We start from the raw sequence: 23604 nt of genomic DNA on the forward strand, positions 1-23604 counted from the left end.
AGACGAGGATGTATATATATATATATATATATATATATATATATATATATATGTATGTGTATCCTGTCGCGTGAAAAATAAGTGGTACGATTTTTTTACACGCTATGTCCTTCTTCCCTTGTTCTCTGTCCCTTTTTTTACGAAAGCTAAGAGAATTACCATCAGGACTAACTTTAGTGTCGCTACGTGCATCATCACACTTCTCTCGCGTTCTTGCCTCAACGTTCTTCAATCGCCGAGTGACGTAAATGCTTCGTGATGACGCTTTTATCGCGGGAGCACAAGAGGTCCGTTGTTGTTCGGAGAACTCACACTGTAAATATTGACTGTGCGCAACATTAATTCGTTCGTTCGTTGACATGTGGAGAGTTCACAGGCTACTACGGAGGCTTCCGTAGATCGCAACGAACCATTCCTCGGCTCGCCGCGCGATGACAAGAGGGCAATCTTACAGACAGGCACCTGTAGAGCACACGCCCGCGTCGTGCCCGTGACTCCACGGGCTACACCGCGCAGCCTTTGCGCGTGCCGTACAGCACCTTCAGCTCCGGTATGATGATCTTCTTGATGAGCGCGTTCGTCTTGGCGGTGAGCAGGTCGCGGTGCGGATCCTTCTTGAAGATCTTGATGCCCGGCCGGTGCACCAGAAACGCGTTGTCCAGGATGAGGAAGTCATAGTCGAGAACGCAGAGCGCGTAACCCTGTGAGATCAAAAAAATCACTAGAATATATAAATACATAATTTTATATAAAATATAAATTATATCTTATTCTCAGAAGATACATCAGGAGACGCATTGCGGAAATCATCGGAAAAAAAGTGTTGCAACCGCCCTGTGACTGATCGCACAGTCAGATGATACAGTCGTGGACAGAAAGTTTTTTTTTTCCGTATAAGTATCGGAATATAGGAGAATATATTTCGTAGTCATCCTCGGAAGGTACATTTTGGATACGAAACGCATTGTGAAACAAGTGTAAAAAAAAAGTGTCGCAACTTTTCTGTCTACAGTGGGATTAATATACAGTCCACGGCGTCATGTGCCCAGATAGTTAAAACAATTATTTTCAAGAAACAAGACAACATTATGTTGAATTCTAACAACGGCAAGTTGGTGGCAACATGTTAATACCGGAAAAGAGGTGAGAGACAATTGACGACAACTCTCGCCGTCAATCATAAAAATGTTTCATTAAAAAAAAAATAATATTTACCGCGTCGTTTTTAAGGCGTTGTCAATGATTTCTTATGAAATCTCAGTTACGCGCCACTCAATAGACCTCATTTATAATTGAAACGTTCGGGAATCCGGATTGTAAATCAATCGTATCATACCATCTGACTGATGTTCCGTATTGTCCGGGCACACTTATCTCAATTGGCTAAGCTCACCTGCGTCATTTTATCGCTCTTCCCCTCCCAACTGAGTCTCTCGTCGTAAAGAGGATCGTTATTGGTCCCGATGAAGATCGGCTCCCAGTGTACGAAGCTACCGGTTCTCTTGCCGATGTGGAACACGTGCAGACCCTCCGTCTCGGTCGCTTCCTGCCACTCCTTGCTCTTCGGCACGTTGTGGCAGCCGGAGCACAGTTTCTTGTGGAATGGTATGGCGGTGCCCGCCTTCAGCATCTGCACCTGCGAATTCAGAGAGGACCTCAGAACACGAATGCTTCCGTTCCCGGGCATGCAACTCGTGACGACTTGTGTGTATCGGCGGAAAGTGGTAATAACCGGCAATGGACGCACAATCGCTCTTTGTTCAGAATTGGCGTGACTGAATGTGACAAAAGGTGCGTTGTGCGACGGACAATAGCGATGCTAATTCCGCGTATCAAGGTCAAAGGAAGTGCCATTGATCCCTGCTCTCTTTCGCTTAATCGCCAGCACACGTACCAGGTGAGTTTTGTTGTTGGGCGGCAGGCTCTTGCCGTCCACCTCGAAAATGGGCAGCACGAAGACCTTGGGATTCGGCTTGTAGAGAGCCGGCTGATCCCTCCTGCGAATCATCTCCAGGAACTTGGCGGGCAGATTCGGACTGGGGTACAGCTCGATGTCGCTGGGGAACACGTAGAGGGTGGGCGCGGATTCCCGCGCCACGTTGCGACCCACGTTCACAGGGTACAGCAACTTCTTGTCGTTCTTGTACATCTTCGAGAGGCTGACGTTCACCCATGGCGGTCCGAGCGAGCAGTTGTACGTGTCGGAGACGATCTGCTCTGACGGCGGCACCTGCGACAGGATTGCGAGCGATCCATTAAGGAGGAAAGAGACTGCGCAACCCGAACGAAGAAACATTTATGATATGATCCACCGGGTAAACTCAAAATAAATGTTCTGGAAAATTTTTGGAGGCCCCAAAAGAATACTCGGATTTCATGAATTTCCAAATGTTTGCAAAACAAGAAAAGAGGAGAAACCGACGTTCGCGGAAAAAGACGACGCGCGGTTTCCGCTCTGCAGCGTTGCGAAGTCGGCCGCGGAAACCGGCGCGAAGTGTTCGTCAGGATACACAGCAAGGCGGTACGATCTAAATATCGTTCGCGTGCCAAGCAACGGGCTGCATATGCATAAGGTAGATTTACGCGCACGCATCGCTCGAGAAACAAATTACCGGGACGAAGAGTCCTCCCCTGCCGCAACGTAACGACGTTCGCGCGCGGATCTATCATTAATTCGTCGTATTCCCTGACAGGCGTGCAATTCATAAAATTTATGTGTCATCGACAAGTATGGCCGCATAGAAAATTCTCTAATCCGTTCCCCAAAATAATTGTGAACTCCAGTTGGGGAATTTTCTGCTCTCAAATTATTTCCTAAATTTCTATTTCTCTCGGGAATAACTGAACGATCGGAATCCTCTTGGGACAGTTCCGGTAATAAGTGGATACCGATCATATAACTTTTCTCTCAGAGCAAAAAGTGAAATGTTTTCGCTTACATTTTTCGAGTTCACGCTAGAAGAGAAGATTTATGATCCTCTGGGTGTTCTCTAGCCTGAGTTCGTGGAAATTTCCTAATTTGTTTCATACTTCTGCCAAAATAACGTAAGATCGGAATCTATGCTGTATCTAAGGAAATGTGGGAAAATTTCTATACGGAAAGTAATATTTCTCTCGCGGGGGGATACGTTAGATTCACACAGGAAACGACTACGGGGGTGGTTAATGGGAAGGGCAGATTGAACTCGAGAGACAGTGGATGACACCCGGATCGTTCCACTCACCGCTTTTGGCACGTGTTTGCTGCTGAAGAAGACGTGGAAGGTTACCAGCTGCGAGACCAAGGGGCTACCGCAGTTTCTCGAGTACCTGATGGCGTCGAGGGTCGCCGGGAAGTCGGTGCCGGGCGCGTGCATGGCGATCGATATCGGCGCCCGCCAGCGCTCCAGCAGCGGCTCCAGATTGTCCAGGAACGTGTAGTCGGCGTGCGTGGTGTACGTCACGCTCTCCCAGCATCTCACCGCCATGCTCATCGGCACGTAATTATAGAGCACCCAGTAGTCGCCCCGCTGCGCCCGCCTCGGCTCGGTCGACTTCTCGTTGCAGGAAATGGCCTCCTTCAGGCTCATCGCCACCGGCCGCGCGACCGTCGTGCCGTTCCTCACCTGAGACGACGAGAAAGCGCTCGTTCAAACGAGGAAATTATCGTCGGAGAGGACGTACGAATTCTTCTACACACGACGATCTCGTAGGATTCTACTTCGTATACGGCTATTGATCATGGTGACGTGAAAGGATAACGCGGCGATCGTCTCGTACGATAACGAAAATAACCGTCCGCTTTGGAGCTAACGATTCAACGCTCGAATGCACTTCGAAAGTCCCTCTGCGTGCAGCTTGTGTGTACGAACCATCTTTATTTCGTCTCTCCCTCTTTCTCGAGAAAGCGAGAAAGGGACCACCGTCGCTCTGATTCTGTCGAGAAAATTATATACTAGATTCTTTGAGGGATGTTGCGGCTCTTAGAAAGGAAACAACAGCTCTTCAATACCAATGTAAGCACATATAACACAAAATGCACAATATAAAATACCAATAAAAGAAACAACAATTAAAATTTAAGTGTTATCAATAAAAAAATACCAAAATTATCAAATACCAGTAAAAAACAATTGAAATACTTGAGCTTTAATTATTTTCTTACTGGTCTAAGTTAATACAATTCTAGTGCGTTACGAGCAAGTGTTTCCTCAATTATATAGGTTGTTACATGATATATTGATATTTAAGGAGCATGTTTCTAACGTAAATTGAAGCAGAAAATGTTGTATTAGCATAGATCGAATTAGAATCAGTTACCCATCTATAAGAGTTTAAAGTTTATAAATGTGATTTTTTTCCATTAGAAATGAAAAAATCAGAAAATAAAGATCATATAAATTGTTCGAATTTACGTGCTTCGGCATTAATACACGGTACAATCTAAAATAGGTTGAATGGTCGCGCGAAGAACATTATGTTTATTTCGTTCGCATGCGCCATTAATCGCACGTTGTATTAATTCAGCTCGAGCATTAACTTTCCAAAGAAAAAATTAGAGAGGCCATGAGAAGCAAAGCACGGGTAATCTAGTGCTATGTTAAATATTAATATTGTCGGTATAAATATTAATTGTGGGAGGATGAAATTGTCTATATGTATTGCGAACATACCGTTATATCGGCTAAACGAACGCAGGCAATATATTGTTTAAAATCCTCCGATAACCTCTCTACCCAATTGCTAAATACATGCAGCATAAGCAATTGTTAATTCTAATATCACGTAGCGACAAATTCACGATACGATATTTGAGTTAACAATCGCTTACTGATGTATTTAGCAATACAATTTCATCCTTCCAATTGGAAATGGATCAGCAGTCGCTTCTCTGATTCTTTCCTCGATACTACCAAAGAACTTTTGTACACCTGATGTTTTCTTTCCAATTTTCGATGTTTTCACGCGAGAGACATGTACCGTCTGATTATGCTCCGACTTGTCGAGAGCCTCGACCTTGGCCCCGTTGGGCGTCGTGGTGACGAGGAGCTTGCTCCTGAGGGGACCGGCGGCGCCGCTCGTCCTGGCATCCTTGACGGCGGATGCTGCCGACGAGGATGCGGCGCCCTTCTGAGTGCCATTTACGAGATCGATGGCGCCGTAGCTCTCCGGCTGGAGCGGCGCCGCCCAGTTGGTCGGCGGTTCCTCGATCCACGGTCCGGAGGAGCCGATGTTGGCGCACACGTACAGCAGCACGCACACATTCAGCACCACTGACAGGCGTAGCGCCCAGTTCCTGCGGGCAATGGCTAAGATGCTCATCCTACAGCCTCCTCTGGTTCCGCTCTGCGACTTGCGTGAAGAGACGATGGGTCGCCAACGAATGACCGCATCCACCCTGTCGCGGCAGTCCGCGATCAGGAGCTGTTCATGACTGCCGCCGCAGAGACAGCTGCGGAGCGGAACTGCAACGAGAAAAGGGGCAGGTTGATGTTAGGGTCACCTTCCGTTCTTCGTGTATCTCTCTCGTTTATCTTGCCGTGACGATCCAGTTTAACGACTCGACACCACTTTCCCCTTCTTCCTCGTCACGATCGATGACTTTTCTCATATCTAAATAAGATTGGATCATCTATCTTGATAAACAGATTGGTGAGAAAATAAACTTTTCTTAGATATAGATATAGAAAGAGATTTTAGTCTGACTGCAAATTTTTTTATAGATATAGGATAAATTTATGACTTTTTGTATTTGATATGTCGAGATATGTTTATTCGGCGCGCCGCCTTGAATTGGGTAACGGTAGTTCGATTCTCCTCACGATCCGATGTTTGGCAACATCGGCCGAGTGAAATCGAGAGGGAACAGAGAGAGCCATTAACCGCCGAAAATGACTAATAAGAAACGACCGTCCGTCTCGTTGGTCTTTTCGGTCTTACATCATCGAATTCGACGGCATCGCGACGAGGAGACCACCGACGAAAGTTGACACCGAGCGAGCGCGAGAGACTAACTTTTCGAGCCATATTCAGCGGGGAAACAATTTTAACAGTATTTCGTGCCGCGGGGAATAATCTATGGCATGCGATCTCTGCCGACCGCGATTATTTTAATCGCGAAATTAGGGAAGAGAATTATGATCAGCGCGACAGGATTTGGCGAAATCTTTTTTATCTCGTGAATCTTATACCTATTTCGCCCACAGCTTAAGAGGAACATATTATCGAGCTTATTATCGACTTAGAATATTTATATGGTTGTGTTGAATACGTAACGTTGCGACATTAGGGTTGGTCGGAAAATTCCAGTAGATTGGGAAACCATGGTAAAAAAACTCGGTTTGGAGATACCGTTTATAGTTGTAATATTTCGGAAAAAACCGACTTTTTTCTTATTTTCTAGGCGAATTTTTCTATCTTTAAGGTAGAAACCGAAAAAATCCACGAAAAATAAGAAAAATCAGGTTTTTTTTCAGAAACTTTAAAACTATATTATTGTAGAGCTTTTGCTAATATTTCACAACCAATATATTTCTGCTTATTGACGTTATCAACAGAACAAGTACAAACAGCGTGTGTCTTCCTCATTTTTCAAATTACTCGTGTTAACCGTCCACTTCATCGGTAAACGAAAAACGTATAATAATCACTTTAACATAGCTGCGTGGAAAAAAAGTATGAACATACGATTGTGTGCTTTTCATTTGTTTTTCACGTGCAAATTTTTGCGCACAGAATCATAGCTAGAACTATAAAGCGCCTCGTGAATTAGAATATCGATAAAAAATATTTACTTCATTGTTTTTAATACAAAGGAGCAATTTTTGCCGAATTTCCCGGTATTGCAACCGGCATGGAATTTTGCCAATCCTATGCAACACACACATACGATGAATCAACGATTGTTAGTACGAATGATTGGCAGTACGCCTTCAAAACGCACGATAAAATGCGAAATTGCTGGAAATTTGAAACATCGTGCGATAAATATGGGAGGTAGCATCAAGCAACAATATTAAAATTCAACAACTCACCGCGGAGGAACTGAACGCGAAGGAAACGCGATAACACGGTATCAATAGCGATAATACGACACACATGTAGATCGACCATCGACGATATATCGTCATCTAACATACACACGCTACACAAACATACTACGAGATACAGGGAGAGATAAAAAGAAATAACGATACGGAACTATCCGGCTGTTTCTCTAGAAAGGCGCGTCATATGTGTTTGAGCAGATTTCCAATCTTATCCGCAATAATATCCAGTTTGACGGCGTGGTAACTCACGCGCTCGTTAACGAGCGAGTGTTCGATAGGTATCGAGGTAGTTAGCGGAGCATCGCGAAACGAAGGAGGAACCCGGCAGTGAGGAATAAAAGTCCGCCGGCCAACTTGCCCTTTCATCGACGAAGCGACGGTTTTTAATTATGGATTTTGAAAGACCCGGTCATCCGTTCGATCGCTCGGCGAAACTCATCAACGACCGGGCGGCGTAAGGATTCTTTGATCGCTCGTGGAAACGCGAACGGCCGCTATTTTTAAAACGCGCAACAGCACGCAAGTTGTCGTATAATTATCTGAAAAAGCGAGGATCTCGTGATAACGGATTGTTATTACTTCGCGACTGTGGCTAAACTTTAACCAAGATGATGCGCACGGTTGGGATCGAGGTAACGGCCAGCGGGGGAATTTCTTTTCGTTACGCGTGCAACTTTAGACATACTGACTTATCAAGAGCCGCGGTCGATTGTTCCCATTAATGGATTGCGATATTTTTTTTTATAAAACCACGTGTGTGGAAAAATGTTGCAGTTTAATTGAATTCATTTTATTATTATTTCAACGCGAGGCCACTGGAGAATTAAATTAATCTTGACAAATAGAGCGATAAGCATTAATGCGACGATTACTATGTAGATTACTTTGCACGATATCCGAATGATGCGAGAGGAAGGATTGTAATTTGCAATCGTGAGCGAAAAGATAAACAACTTGTGCAATACTTCTGTTTAATCGATTCGTTCTCGCATATAATTACGCGCGGCTATTATGTTAAGTTATTAAGAATAACGGAAAACTACAAACTCATTACAGACAATATCGAAATTATTGTTATCAAAACACATTATCAATCGAAAAAAGAGATGAGAAAAAACAGCCGAGAGAAACAATTACCCAGATGCAAGGTCAATCTTCCGAATCAAAAGATGGACGCTGATTGTTTATTTCACTTTCGATTAAAATAGCGCGCATATTCATTTGTTTACGATGAACGGAATTGCCTGGCTAATGTTTGTTCACCGTATGAATAATAAATCCGCGTAATAAATTCTATCGACAGTTGTACAATAAGCCGAGCTCATCGGCTGAGATTGAATGGGAATTACGATCTGGACTAACAAACGTCCCGATGTGACACTTCGCAATATCAGAATTTTATTGCATAGGGTGATATTTTTCTTCCTTATTTTATGAGTTATTTCGTTTCACTCAGGTACAAATAAATACGTTTGTAACAGTTCGCACGGGCTCGACTGTAATTAACATGCGGCTTTTCAACACAATGGCATCCGTAATCGCCACGCAACGGTGTTAACATCCGATCGATCGAAGGATATGCAGTTGCGATCAATTTATTCGATTAAGCCACAAATACCCTTCGACCAGCAGATAGCACGTATTTATTTTTTCCAAACACTCACAGAGAGGAAGAGAAAAGCCATTGAACTACCTGATAGCATGAGTGATTGTTGATAACGGCGAATACAGATTCATTATGAAATATTCAGTTGAAAAATAAATCCAGAAATAAAAAAGGAAAACGCAAGTCACGTGATATATATTTACGTTAATTACGTTAATTACGTGGAATAACATGTTTCGTGCACGTACGGAAGAAAAAAAATTAACTCTCACAGATAAAAATTAGCTGTCCGTATAATATAAGTGAAATTTGATTTAATTAAATTTTTTGTTTCTGTATCTAAGTTTTAGCTTCTACAGTTAAAAACTAGGACTGACTAAAAAATCACACAGCTAAAAACTAAATTTTAGTTGTATTATACACGGATAGCCAATTCCTTTTTTCCGTGCGCGAGGCAGACATGTCGATCTAGTCCTTCGGTCCAAAAGTCGGCAGGAAAAGCGGCCACCTATTATTCCTTTCTGCAGGAATTCACACATACATGACGATTCCACCTGCCTTATCGGGCCACGATCGAGATCTTGAAGGCCCACGCGCATCCGTTCGCTCTCTTCCTGTCTTCTTCCTCCAGGAAGTAGGCGTGGATGACCGAAATTGATAGCAGCTCGACTAGTCGAAACAGCTCGTTAATTATCGCACGTTCAATGGCCGTGAAACTCAATTTTCGTCAAAATTAGATTGTGAAATAGTAATTCCGTCTACGCTGAAAATCGCATTGTACCGTAAAACATTCAGAAGGACTCCTCCTTGTAAAGCATACCGATGCGAGATTCAAATAACTTTTCGTGCTGTTGGTTTTCATTCAATAAGCAGTTTTCCGAGAATCGTCGATAACGATTGCGATCACAAATTTATCAAATTTCCTTGCGAAACAAGTTGCGTTAGAAAAATTCGCAGTCGTAGAGGCGTTTAAATTGATATTCCATCGTGTGAGCGCGTTTCGTCGAGGATGCGTCGTTTTAGAGAGAGAATATTTCGCGATCCAGTGCATCGCCGGACGAAGTTAAACCTTTGTGCAACGTCGGCTATAGCACCGGAAGCTTACCAGCGTCGCATAAATGGCGAGCTTAAAGGGGTTAAAACAACGAGGTTTCAAGGAAAAAGTGTCCGGCTTTTCACGATTGTGAGTCAGCTGTGTGTCCGCCAGCATCGCGCGTTTATCATTCAGCGAACGTATACGACGAAATTGTCGAAAGAACCGCGATTATCCGAATTAATTGAGTGATACGACAATGGAACGGGTAATCGGACGAGTGCGTTTCAACGCGGCAAGTGGGATTCCCCGTGAAGTACATTCGTATATGAATAAAAATGACACGAAACATGCAAATTGGAATTCAACATCGCGCATAACTACGCATCGGCTATGTAAAATTAAAAGATCTAAATTAACATGAAACACACGATAGAGTGGGAAATTAATATTGATGATAAAGTTAAATTCTACATCGATTTGATATTTAATATTATTCGATATGAAATATTTTAACATATAATATCAGATTTAATTAAACTATATAAAAAGGCACGAGGAAATTTCTTTTTTCCTTCGATTTATAGTTTCATCTCTCTCCACTGTTGTAATATTATATTTCCTTGTAAAAAAAGAAAAAAGGACGATCTTATGGAGAAATGTGAACCTAGCGCGCCAATGGCGGTTCCTCGTCAAATTTTTTACGAAACGTTTCGGGACCTAGTCAATTTAGATTTCCACCGGCCATGGAAGCGAGGCATGTATCAATGAGCACTCTTACGTTTCGTTGATGCACCGACGAAACGATAAGCTAACGCGAAACGTAAATCGATGAGCGAGTTTGTTTTCTGTAACAGCATGGCACTGTTCGGATTCTAAGTGTTATTCGTCACATTCGGTCGAACGGTGCTTACTCGATTCGGCGTGTTCTAATGAATGAATTTTAATGACTGGCTAGCTTCAATAAATCATATGATTGCGATAGTAATAAAAACGCGGAGGAACGTCATAGCTCAGCATTGTGTTGCGTTGTCGACGATATTGCGTCTACTGCGACACGCATAATCGCAATTTGCATTCATATAAATAGAAATAGTATCGCTAACGAGATAAGAACGATAGTTTATGGAGTGTTTCCATTATCGCACTACGAAATTTTAACGATTACGTCGTCACAGAGATCCAATTACGGTCTTACAATGTTACGTTTTGCTTTCACGTTACACAGTCCAATGGAAAAACTGAATAATGAGGTCCCGGTGGAAATCTTAAAACGCTCCAACGTGCAAAAACAGTCCGCTATACGTGCGCGTATGCGAAAATAAGAATTTTCGGCGGACGAGATGAAAATGAAAGAAAAAAAAAAAAGGGAGAAATAGAAATTCAATTTATCAGTCGCGACAGTGATCAATCCAGTCTTCAACGGGGATCGTCAATCTCGACGAATGAAATTGGTGTAACACAACGAGATCGACGTGGTCGACACGCGAGACTCATAATGCGACGATTTTATTGGCGTACGCAACACTCGCCGCCGAAAATGTCTTCGACTTCCTGACGCGCCCAGCACGATCCATCGACTGGTTGATCGATCGATCGATCATTCGACCGGCGCGAATAACAAGCCCGTAAAAGTCAATCCGCCATTGTGGGTCGTACGGAAAACGTGAAGCGATTGCATTCGCTCTTATTTGCTTCGGAAAATTTATGAACGCTCATAGGCAAATACGCCGCTCTGTGTTCCGCACTGATCGTACGTATTTAACTGGCTAAATGCAGCCGTTCGAACCTAAACGCTGATATGTCTTATCGTCTCGTATATATGTAAAAACATAACGTTATCGCTGAAATCAATTTGGATCGAGAGAAATCGAGAAGAATGTTCTAGCTTTCGAGGAGGACGAGAGAGAGACAACTTCTGCCAAGAAACACCACTGTGCGTGACGTCGCCTATTCTCCCTATCCTTTTTCCGTACAATAATGTAATTTTCCATATTATAAAAATTTTCTTCGATTAATAAATTAAATGATAAATTATCTTTTCATTTCGTTTTTCACACAGTAAAAAATACTTTGCACTTCTGTTAAAATCGATTTTGTTAAAATGTTTGCATTAAATTCTTAACCTTGCGTTAATTTAATATATTGCGTGTTTAAGCATAGTTCTCAAATAAAATATTGATTGAATTAATAGCACACAATTAAGAAGATTAAGAAAAATCATTGACTACATTCTAAGAATAATGCGATGAAAAAGAAGTGATCATTTTCTTTTTCACTATGGATTTCACTATGTTATATTTGACATTATAAATTTCAATTTAACAAACAGCTTGCTTCGAAATAATATCAAAATGTTATATTTTTTGTGTTAATTTTTGACATAATATTCGCATCACTTTTTAACTTCGTTCACTTTGTGTTAAATTAATACAACAATTTTCGCGGACAGCTTGAGACACGTGAAATATGTATTAAATTTGACACAAAATTTTTTATTGTGCAATATTTAAGCAGTATCAATAGAGCCGTTTATTAACATATTAAAATTAATTTTTTTATTCTTTTCTTATAACACTCAATTATCCTTAATCAATATATTAGTTATTGTAAAATCATTCCCCCGTTCACTTATCGAGGTAATTCCGAACTTTTCGTCCTCATAGAGGACAGTCATAAACGCTTCTCTCTTTCTCTCTCTCGATTGTTTGTCACGCGTTTGTTCGATAATCGAGCCAATGAATCAACAGTTGCATCGATATTCTTACTCCCTCGGCTTTGCTTATTGATGCGGTGAGAGTTCGTCGACCGGGATCTCCCGTGTCGCGGGGACTCGAATCGCGAGCGATCGACGAAGAAACGCCACTGCCGCCACTGGGTGTCATCATCGATCGCCTCGCAATTTGCGATGTAACGTTGCATTTTCGTCGGCCGATCGTACGGTCCGATGAACCCCCGGCGTTATCCTGGGCAATTATTCCGGCGCGTCGTAAATCTTCGGCAATTAATTAATGTGTTTATTGCGCCGGTCGATGGGAATGGATTAATTGGCATTTCTCGATTCCAGGCAATAATTCAATTTAACATGCGTCCGAAACTAGCGCTTAGTTAATGTTCGCAGGAACGAGTGTTTTATTTTCGATCGTTATTCTTTCGCTTGCTCGTGTAATAATTGCGCGAATGTCAGCACGACAATAACCTCGCAGGCCGGCACAATAACCTTAACACGAGAATTATACTATATTTCAGAGCTTCGCATACATTATGCGCTCTCCAGGAGCCTGCGCGTACACCGCGATCGGTGACTCCTGAGCGAGTTCATTTATTTTTTCGCACCTGTGTCTCTATCGCGAGAACACGCGCACGCCTGTAAGACAAAAAGTGACATCGCGCGCAACGAAAGAATCGAGCGTCTTCACTTACGTCTCGCGACAGTCTGGCTAAATAATTTATCGTCATGGTCTCATTGTGTGCACGCGATACGCGGCGATCGATGCAGAGCTCGCAATCGAAAAACTGAATGGAGGAAACGAAGAGCTCGCGTATGATAATGCTTGCCGACCGAAAGGTGTTCGCAGTAGTTTATTCGCATTAATACATGACGCTTCCTATGTTTAATGACAATAATTATGTATGCGCAATAGTAGATACACGAAATATATATAATTTAATATATAGAGAAAACAGTGCTGGAATCAAGTAATTGCGGCCTCAGCTTTTTAAATCAAGCAATATTTTTATCAATTTAAATATATTTGAATAACTTGGAATAAATATTTGTTTGCATGCAGTAATATCTTAATTTATAAATGAATCTAAGTATAAATAAAATGGTTATAAATATGTGAGAGTATTTACTAGAATTATGTAATACCTCTTCATTAAAGAAATCGAATGATTTTAAGCTTGGATTTTTCTGCCCAGTAAATATTTGCTAAGGAGATATTCTCAATATCATGAATTTAATACCTGCCGCAATTGTTTTAGCGCATACTATTTACTTGAATCTTTTTTTCTGTATATTTCTACTTCTAATAAATATTTGCCGAGGAATACTATGGCTTGAACGATAGCACTTCCGTAACAATAAATCTTGAGTATTCCTTATTTCTCCGTCAAAATAATTACACGGTAATCACCGTGCATTCGATAATCATACTCGATGCAGACTCTCGGAACGACCGAGGAATCATTACGCTTTCCAATTAGAGTCAGCGATCGGCCGATGTCTGCGCAATAACCAGCACGCGGCGCTAATTTTCTCCGGATACGACGCGATCTTAAGAACGAACGGATAGGTCTTCCACGTGGGCCGTAATTGCTTTACGGTAGCAGGTAGAGGCGAGCCGTCGCGCTCACTTATCGCCGCGTGAGTCTTGCCGATATATACACGATAAACGCGGAAAGTCGCGCCTTGATCTCGATGTGCCACGTGTCTCTCGTGAAAAAAGTCGTGGCCTTTCATCATCCTTCGCGCCGCGTTTACGCGCGCGATCCTTTTGTAACGGAAAATGGAATTTCAGCGCGAACAACATTTTCCAATTTCCGCGGCAACCCGGGGAATTAATTTTCGCACGTTCTGAGCGACCAATTCCATCAAAATGCATCGCACACACGTGTGTGAATCGATTTCGGCAAAAATAAATTCCCGCGCTTCATCTTCCGCGACAAACGCTTGTGGAAAACTCACGAGGAAAAATCGTATCGCCGCACAGTTTTGCGTCCGAACATTCGATAGAGGCCGGATCGAATTCACGAACGGAAATCGCAACAGCCGCCGCGCGGATTTATAGGCGCGATATACCGCGCGCCATACAAACCGAGCGATCAACGTTAATGGCCAAACAACGACGCACGTGTACACACCGGCGTGAGCGAACGCGTGCCGATCACCGGAAGAATCTGGCCATCTTCATATTCTAGGTTCAAAAGCTCGGAAAAAATCCGGGGTTATCTTCGGTTTCTTTCCATGAAAAATGCTTTTCCCATTTTTCCCCAAGTTTTTCTTTCCGCGGAAAAATAGAAGAGAAGCAGTTTCTTTTTTAATTATTCTTCTTACTGATTGATCTAGTTCCTTTTGACTAAAAATGGCGGAACTGAAGATTGTCAGATGAAGGAACTCTATTTGTAACTGTTATTCTAAGATGTGGAAAATATAAATAATAATAAAATAATATAAAGATAATAGTAATAATATTAAAAAATCATTAATTTTTAAGAAATTAAAAAATTTATTTTTTTATAATTAGTACTATATATATATATATATAATGAGATAAATTATATATTATATATAATCAGATAAATAGCATTTATATCTTTAGAAAATGTGCTCGAGGTATATTGTAAACACTCTTCATAGACATTCCAGTAACAAACCAGACGCAATTTTTGATAATGGAAAATCGAAGATGGTCAGACTCTTATTTGAGAGACTTTACAAGAACCGGAGAACCATTCGTTGCGAGTGCATGCTCGGCATTCGCAAACTTCTCCGCGTGATCACGAGCACGCCTCGTGATCGCGTCCGGGTGTATCGAGATCGATCGTTCGACTTTCGTGCTGGTAATGAGGCCCGCAACGAATCGAGACAAATCATACGTACTCGCGTGAGCTCTACGTTCGATCATTGACACGTCGAGAGCATTCAATAGGCTAGTCGGTCTTCTGAAAAAAAAAAAAAAAAAAAAAAANTCTCTCTCTCTCTCTCTCCCTCTCTCTCTCTTGTTTCTCACCAGCGAGGAGCATCGAAATATTTTTATTTCAACAGCGACATCAATTTGACATTGACAAAGTATTCCAAATTAATTTCTAATAATAAGAAGAGATTCCACAAAGCGAAACTCGCCGAGTGAATATCTCCGTAAATATCGCCGAGAGAATTCGGCGGAGCCGGAAAATTCGCTCCGGGGAATCTAGAGAATTCCAGGTCGAGTTCGACGGAACGAAAGGAATAATTTCCGCTCGGGGCGATTTTCTAAGCGCTCCCGAAGCACGGAGGGACCGTGCAAACAAACGGTCGGCCGGTCACGATCGATCGATCGATCGATCGATTTGTCATCGCGTTGTACGGCGCGTAAGAACGCCTCGCGCAAGTAAGTAGAAGTATTGTCGTTTGCGCACATGTGCAAGCGCGGCTTCTATATTTAGGAATCGCTTCAAGGTAATCCGCTTTTCCGCCTCTTGATCTGATATAATAATCCGATCTTTTTATGACGTTTCTTACGCCGGGTGTTCGCTCGCGCTTACCAGTAGTTGAGTCGCGCTCACCTTCATCATGACGCGGATCTCGAGCCGCGTGAAAAAAAAAGAAAACGTAAAGTATCACGGAGGGGATTGATTTTTCACTTTTCCTCCCGCTCGTCGAAATCTTCGACACATGAGAAAGATAAATTGAAATTTTCGAAGTAAATTTTCTTGCTTGACACTTTCTTCGACACTTATTAGTTAGAAAAAAATTTGACTGTGTAATGACGGAATACATATTTTTGTGAAATACACCAAAGTTTTCTTATCAATTGGTTTATTTGTTAAGAAGAAAATATTATTTTAAATAAACATTTGTTATTGCGAAATAAATATTTCACTGAAATAAATGTTCAAGTCTCTTTTTCTCAGTATGCGACTCGTGTTGACTGACGCGAAAGGAAGCATCATAGCAGATATAATTAACGTTTATATGATAATAATTGTAATAGAGGGGTAAGATCAGGCAAACACGACATGCAAAGAATAATAAATACAACTAAGAAGCGCGCGTAACTTAGCCATATTAAAAACGATAACGCGACAGGTAAACGATGTCACCCCTCGGATCGCGCGAGCTTCTTTTTTTCCGCCAGCTTTCATCGTTCGCGCATTACACGGCGATCGGTCGTCGAAATTCTAGCGAGAGCACGAGCGTAATGCATCCCACGGAAATGATGCGCGTAGATCAACGCCAAGTGACATAATAGTATCGCTAATGAGCTGCACGCTCGCGGTCTTGTTCCTCCATTTCAAAATTACGACGATAAATCACGCGGCGTGTCGTATTCCCCTACTATTCTCCCGGTATATGCACGCACATGGATTCACTAATTACAACGGCAGTCCCTAGGCTTGCGTCTAGGCTGGTCGCGAGAGTCGGTAATCGGTCTCAGCAATAAAACGATCTATTGTGTGCGATCGCGTAAACGCAATTTTGCTCGACGGAGCCCCGGTTACGCCCCTTTAATTAAAAAATGTAGGGCGCGCGCGTACACGATAGTTAACTCCCTCTTAATCACGGGATTGACGGTGCACACGTGTCACGCACGCTATTTGTAAGGAGCGCGCCCCTGTTTGTACTCGCGCGACGTCACTTAGCCGGGCTAAAAATACGGGTGAAAAGAGGAAGAGAGTCCTTTTCACTTCCGGAAAATCGTCACACACGAAATCGAACGATCAGACTTTGGAAACTCGTCTCGACCGGCGTCGTTTTCCTCGTACGCGAGAAATTAGCTTGGAAATCACGCCCGATGAGCGCGACGTACGGGAAAGTAATAATCGCGGCTGAAAACCGGTTGGATGGAGGAAAGTTTGCCGCGACAACCTTGAGGTCTCGAACGTCGTCTTGGCCGTCGTCATTGTCGTCGTTATGGTAGGTCTAGACGTTCTGCCCACGACGGGGGGAGATTGTTGCAAGTTCACGGTTCTACAATTCGCGGCGACTGTCCGTTACGCGGAGAGACAATTACGGTACAGTATCGATACCATTAAGCACCCTCGTGATACCTTCTACCACCTACTGATAGATCTCCCCCTGCGTGATTTTCCGCGTAGGAGAGAGAACGGGAGAGCGTTTTTTTCTTCCGATCACTTCGCGCGACGATTCCTATTTTTGTTCACGGGCTATGATAAAATTATGAACGCGTTTGTACAGTTCGTTAGTATCCCGTAAGTGTTAATCGAATGTACAGTCAGTCACAGGACGGAGGTTGCAACAGCTTTTTTCTTACATACTTCGGAACACAATAAAAAATACGACGAAGCGAACCTATGATTCGCAATAAATGGTTGTCAAAATTTAATATATGTACAAATGACATGTAATTTTGACAGCTGTCTATCTACTGCGCATGTTCGTAAATCATAGGTTCACTTCGTCGTATTTTTTATCGTGTTCCGAAGTATGTAAGAAAAAAGCTGTTGCAACCTGCGTCCTGTGACTGACTGTATGTGTTTTATTTTTGGGTAATGAAGCCTTGTTGAAGATGAAAAATTAAAATTTATATGCATAGATGCAAATACAGTTTCAAAGGTTTGGAAAAAAATTCAGTTTTTCTCAATTTTTCCACGGTTTTTTCAATTTCTTTCCGAATGAAAAAATTGAAGAAAAAACCGGATTTTCCCATTTTCCCACGGATTTTTTTCGGTTTCTTTTCGAGCAAAAATTAAAAAAGCGATTTTTTAAACTATAGATAGCAGTTTTTCTGCTAAATCGTATTTTAAATTGAAAATGAGAAAAATCAGAATGTTTGTCAATATGTTTCTGATTTTTCTCGCAGTTTTGATATAATTCAATTCTTTTACATAATCAAAACAGTAAACCAAATATCCGTTTGGAGAAATTCCTGCAACGACTGACCAGATTTTGATGTAGGTGTTCTCTCTCGCGCGAACCTCCGAACCGGTTACGACTTCGAAACTACCTTCGCGTTATCCTAGTTCGTCCAAGCGAAGTTACCGTACCACTGAAATTAGGACTCTGACAGGATGGTTGCAGCAGACTCAAAGGCTTAAACAGTAACGTCCGTTCTTCCGACACGTGTGTATTCTCGCTAAATGCACACGTCATTCCCGTTGCTTTTAACGCCCGTCGTTATTAAAGATTAATATTATTACAGTATTACGTACTGTAATATTATTACAGTACGTATATTATTTTTCGTAATATAACACAGAGGATTGTTTCGTGAAACTGCATCCTACAAAGATGGTGAATAGGTTGTATCACGATTACATAAAGCAATAGAGGATGCGCAAATGCATCCACTCTCGAATCGGTATCGCAGTATCGTTGCACCTCTTTTTCAGGGAATTACGATATTCCAATCGGAAATGCGTTGTTTGCTCTGACAAAGGGTGTCATTGAAATTGTATTGACGATATTAACAAATAATAAAATATCGAGTACTGAGTAAAGGAAGAGGTTGCGAAGATAATTAGATACATCCAGATTAAATATCAAAAACAGATCGCATGGATAACTCTTTTGCGCTCAAGGACAGAGAGAAATATCTTGATCGGGAAATATTTCATGTTTTTTTTTTTTTTTTCGGGACAAATTACAACGTCAATAATAAATACGAACGATCCTTTTCAAGCATATACCAGCCTGTATGCGCCGTTAATTGAGATACTTGGTGTGTACTGCATTGCCGATAAATTGCGTATTTACACGTAAGCGTGCAAACCGTGCATTTCGGGGGAAATACATAACGCTTAATTTAATTCAAGCGGGCACGACGTATTACACGGCGCAAACGTTGCCGATATTACCGCGCAATACCCAATAATGGGCTCTAAAATCGCGGATTCAATTTCGAACGTAATTAGCGACGGGGATATGTACCGATAAATCGCCAGGATATATTTCCGCGGTCGGGGCGCGCGCGGCCGAGTTCACCTTAACACAAATTCTACGTCGCGCATCGCGACGTAGAATAATATTTCATCGCTGTTTTCCAAGTAACGTACCGTGAAATCCACGTCGGAAACCAGATTTCCCGCCGCCGCTTGTGCGCTTACCTCAACGCAAACTTAAATTATACCTCCCGAATTAATAGCGTTAGCAAAGAAAGAAAGCGCGATAGCTTAAGCCACCCATGTTGTATACGTCTCGTCCTCTGCTGCGTTTTAACGAAATTCTCAATTCTTTTTTTTTTGCCAAGGCGTTAACAAGGAATCTCGAGGAACGACGTGACCGTTATTTCGTTACTGAATGCTGCAGCAGCGAGAGTTACAGCGGCGGCTGAGAATCGTCGCGTCCCGGCGGACGGTCGCGAATAGGAATTGATTCGTCGCGAAAATGCAAATTCACAATAGTGTCGACAATAGTCGCGACACGGGAGGGACGAGAAACGTCACGGAAAGCCACAGCGACCGGCACAATTGTTCTTTGTTCTCCTGAAAAGAAAAAAAAAAGGAGCCCGTTCACCGTGACACGGTGCATTTTAGATACTTACGCTCCGACACGGCGTAATATACGCATTTTTATGCGGTCGCTTATCTTCCTTCGCGATTTGGTTCGGTTATCGCACAGATAACGAATTCTTCCACGTGTCGTTATCACACTGAAAAAATTGCTATGTTCGAGTAAATATTTGCTGAACAGTAATTTGGAGTAGCTTATTTTATTTGGATTAAGTATTACTTGAATGTAGCCCTTTTTTTCTTCCAGTGTGTCTACATTCAAGTAATATTTATTTGATCCAAATAAAATAAACTACTCCAACATTCCTTGGCAAATATTTATTTAAACGTAGCAATTTTCTCTTTCGGTGCATGAATTTATAGCGCCTTCAAATCGAAATGATACTTCACTCTTATCAGATTTTAAGAGAAAACTACAACGATATTGAGAACTAATCTTACGTACGGAGAGACATCGTCCCGGATGTAAATAATCAATTTATTTAATAGGTTTCCCTGTATCCTCGTTAAGTATTTTATGTTTACGGAAAAACAACACCTTTGTAATTTCAATTCAGACACTTTCGGGTGACACGATTTCCATATATTCGCTGATCGAAGAATCCGAATTTCATTTTTGCTTCTTTAACCCTTTGAGTACTGAATTATTTGAAGATTTTTACGCCCATGGGACGGATTTAATTTGTTGCTATATGGATTAATATGTAAAAGTAATACATTTTATGCCCAAGTAAGCAGATGACGAGTCTCACTCGTCAAATGTACCCAAAGGGTTAATGGTATTCGTCTTGATATCGCGTAGCGAAGCTGTTATCTTTCAGCTTCATATTCCATTTTTCATACACTCTTGAAAATTGACTACTGTCATACTGTCAAACAGGTAAGTTAAACTGCCGGAGGCATCAAATTTACATACAGTGCGCTCAACTCGAAATTACTTGAGTCGAAAATGCGACATGTTATCGACGCTATGTGTAAAATACGAATTGGAAAAAAAAAGCGACTGGATGCACAGAAATGCTTATTATTACATAATTTTGCATGTTATCTACCGTGTTTGTGCAAACGGAATCTTATAAGAAACGCGTATCAGTTCCTGATAATCGCAAATTCATTGAATTCCCCGGCGATTAGCATACGAATGAAGAGGTCATGAAGAGAAGAGGTCATGAAGAAAAGAGGTCATGAAGAGAAAACGCGCAATTTTTTCGTCAAAGCGATGCGCATTTTTTTCTTCTTTTCTTTCTTCCTTTCTCTTCTTTTCACGCAAACTCGTAGCGACGGGTTATGTGGTCATCTATTGGCATGCATATTATTTCCACGAATGTCTTAGGCCAAGGCGCTAGTAAAATAATGCAAATTTGTACGTTTGCCCGTCTATTTGTTCTCGAGTGTAATATATACTTGCAGATCGATTCTTAATAAGAATGCGACACTGGTTATATTCCATACCTGGTGTTTTGTGAGTCATGTACTAAGTGTCCGATGGACAGATTGTCAAATTTTCTGGGATGTTCAAAGAAAAAAAATCTATATTGATTAGATACAACTGTCACATACGTGACAGTGACATACGTGTGTGCTAGTCATTATTTATCCATTTTAGCTAATTTCTCGTATCTAGGTAACTTTCGCTATGAGTGCAAGACTATGTTTTTGAGTGCATCTAGGTCCAGCAAAGACCATTACAGACTTAGGACATGTTCCGATTAACTTCTTCTCGGGAGCTTTCGCTTGCAACAGGCAAAAGTAACTCGCGGAAACTGTTATCTCTGTCCGAACGCCGTTAATTACGTCGCAGCTAATAATGTGTAAAGAAAAAAAGATTAAATATAACATTTATCTAAAAATCATAAATAATTTTACCTACACTTCTCCTATTATCGCAGATTGATCTCCCAATGTATTTTGTTATGGTGGAATTATCGATTGCGGCGCCGTTGTGTCCTTACGGTGTACGTACGTACCCTCTCGCGCTAAGAGGCACTTTGACCGGTCGCTCACCCCTACCCACCCCTCGTAAATACGTTCATACTATCGTGTAAATTAGCACCTGCGTAACAAAAGGGAAACCGCCGCCCGTGAAACTCGATCCTCGGGAGGAGAATACAACACTCGCCGACGAACGAACGAACGAACGAGTAAACCAAGTATTTCAGAATTTAGCGATGCTTCCTGGACAACCTTAACGATACTTTAACTTTCTCGCCGCTCGAAACGGAAAACTGAATGCCCGTAGAGTTAATGAAAATATCGAGAAGCGATCGAGAGAAGGAAGTAAAATTAGCACGTGGGATCAACAGGCGAAAAAAGATTTCGCTTGAGAAAATTTCCCCGCAAACTTTATTCCTCTTCGGTCAACATTGCGTCACGTTTCATTCTTGCCACCACAAAAATGCACCATCTCCACCCTTTATATCTCCCGGAATATGTAATGCACTTTTTTTATGAACCGAAATTGTTTTTTTTCTCCATTGGTATCGCGCGTGAATTTCGTGACGATCTCGCGCGCGAAAACGTGATTTTTCAAGGTAGAGAAGGATTTTCACGACGTGAGTCAGTCTAGTGTCGCCTCGAAGATACGATATGCAGATTCGATCTCCTCGGGAAGCGCTCGTCTCGAGAATGCGGCCGAGCACTTTCACGTTTTATCGCCGGCGTCTCGCGATCCCGGAATAACGTACACGATAGTTACGCGGACTTTCGGATTTCTCGAACGGCGACGGGAACGCCCAGAACGGTAACTACTAACCTGTGACACGCGCGCTTGTAGTAAACAATTTACATCACTGAACGATCTCGAACGGAGGATCGTTTTATGAGCGACAACCTTTCGCAACGTTTTACATGGAGAAAGTATTTTAGTAAAAGTTACCACAAAATCTTGTAATATTGGATCACACTGCACTGAAAAAAAAAATTCCAAGTAAATATTTGCTAAGGAGTATTATAAAGCAGTTTACTTTATTTGAATCAAGTAAATATCACTTGAATGTAGGACCCTGAAAGGAAAAAAGTGCTGTATTCGAGTAATATTTAATTGATCCAAGTAAAATAAACTACTCCAATATTCCTTATCAAATATTGAGCGTAGCCATTTTTTTTCAGTGCGGAATTATGAGTGAAATTATTATGTGTTGTGTAATCTTTAGTCATGTATACAATGAAGTACATCCCTAAATATCACAACATGCTCATAATTACAATTCCGGTATGGGTCCAACATCGTAAAATTTTGTGATAATTTTTACCATAATATTATCTCCGTATAGCTCGAGAGAAAATCTACCGACACACGTCGGCCGATCTAGCTGAATAGCGCGAAGATTCTCCCCCGCTGCGGTCGCTCCGATTTTACTTTCGACTAGTGACAGACGGTCACCGGGACGGACGAAAGTTGCACGACTTTCCCGACGCGAATGCTAAACCGCACCGAGACGTCGTTTTCGCACTTTTAGAAACTAGCCACATACTTGTGCACAAAGGAAGGATGCTTTTAGAAATACAAAATGACAAAGAAGTCATTATTTCTTAGTCAGCGTCAGAATGTTGGTTCGACAGTATTTCAACCACGTACTTAAAATTGCAGTTATATGTTGAAAGTTACATGCATATGAAAAATTAGCACGAAATAGTCGGATTTGGCGCTAGGAAACGATGAGAACGCGGAATGCATCGAACGGTAATTAAGCGTTTAAAAGTTCACTTCCAGACGAATAACGAAAGGAACATATATCTGCAGTATGTACTATCATCTTACA

At 41.8% G+C, this 23604-nt stretch overlaps 1 protein-coding gene across 2 annotated transcripts in view; it reads right to left on the reverse strand.

Moving 5' to 3' along the window:
* Positions 1-61: 61 nt before the first annotated feature.
* LOC106747939 (beta-1,4-glucuronyltransferase 1) overlaps positions 62-23604 on the reverse strand; it is a 35089-nt gene continuing 11546 nt past the window's right edge. For both annotated transcript variants that reach the window (XM_014625992.1, XM_014625993.1), the window contains exons 2-6: positions 4960-5444; positions 3225-3605; positions 1895-2230; positions 1394-1636; positions 62-701 (exon numbers count right to left, since the gene is read on the reverse strand). In XM_014625992.1, coding sequence (XP_014481478.1) covers positions 504-701; positions 1394-1636; positions 1895-2230; positions 3225-3605; positions 4960-5301 — 1500 coding nt within the window. In that variant the 5' untranslated portion in view covers positions 5302-5444 and the 3' untranslated portion in view covers positions 62-503. The remainder of the gene's footprint in view (positions 702-1393; positions 1637-1894; positions 2231-3224; positions 3606-4959; positions 5445-23604) is intronic.

Source organism: Dinoponera quadriceps, unplaced genomic scaffold (genome assembly GCF_001313825.1).
Source record: "Dinoponera quadriceps isolate SergipeBrazil2010 unplaced genomic scaffold, ASM131382v1 scaffold2379, whole genome shotgun sequence".
Classification (NCBI taxonomy): domain Eukaryota; kingdom Metazoa; phylum Arthropoda; class Insecta; order Hymenoptera; family Formicidae; genus Dinoponera; species Dinoponera quadriceps.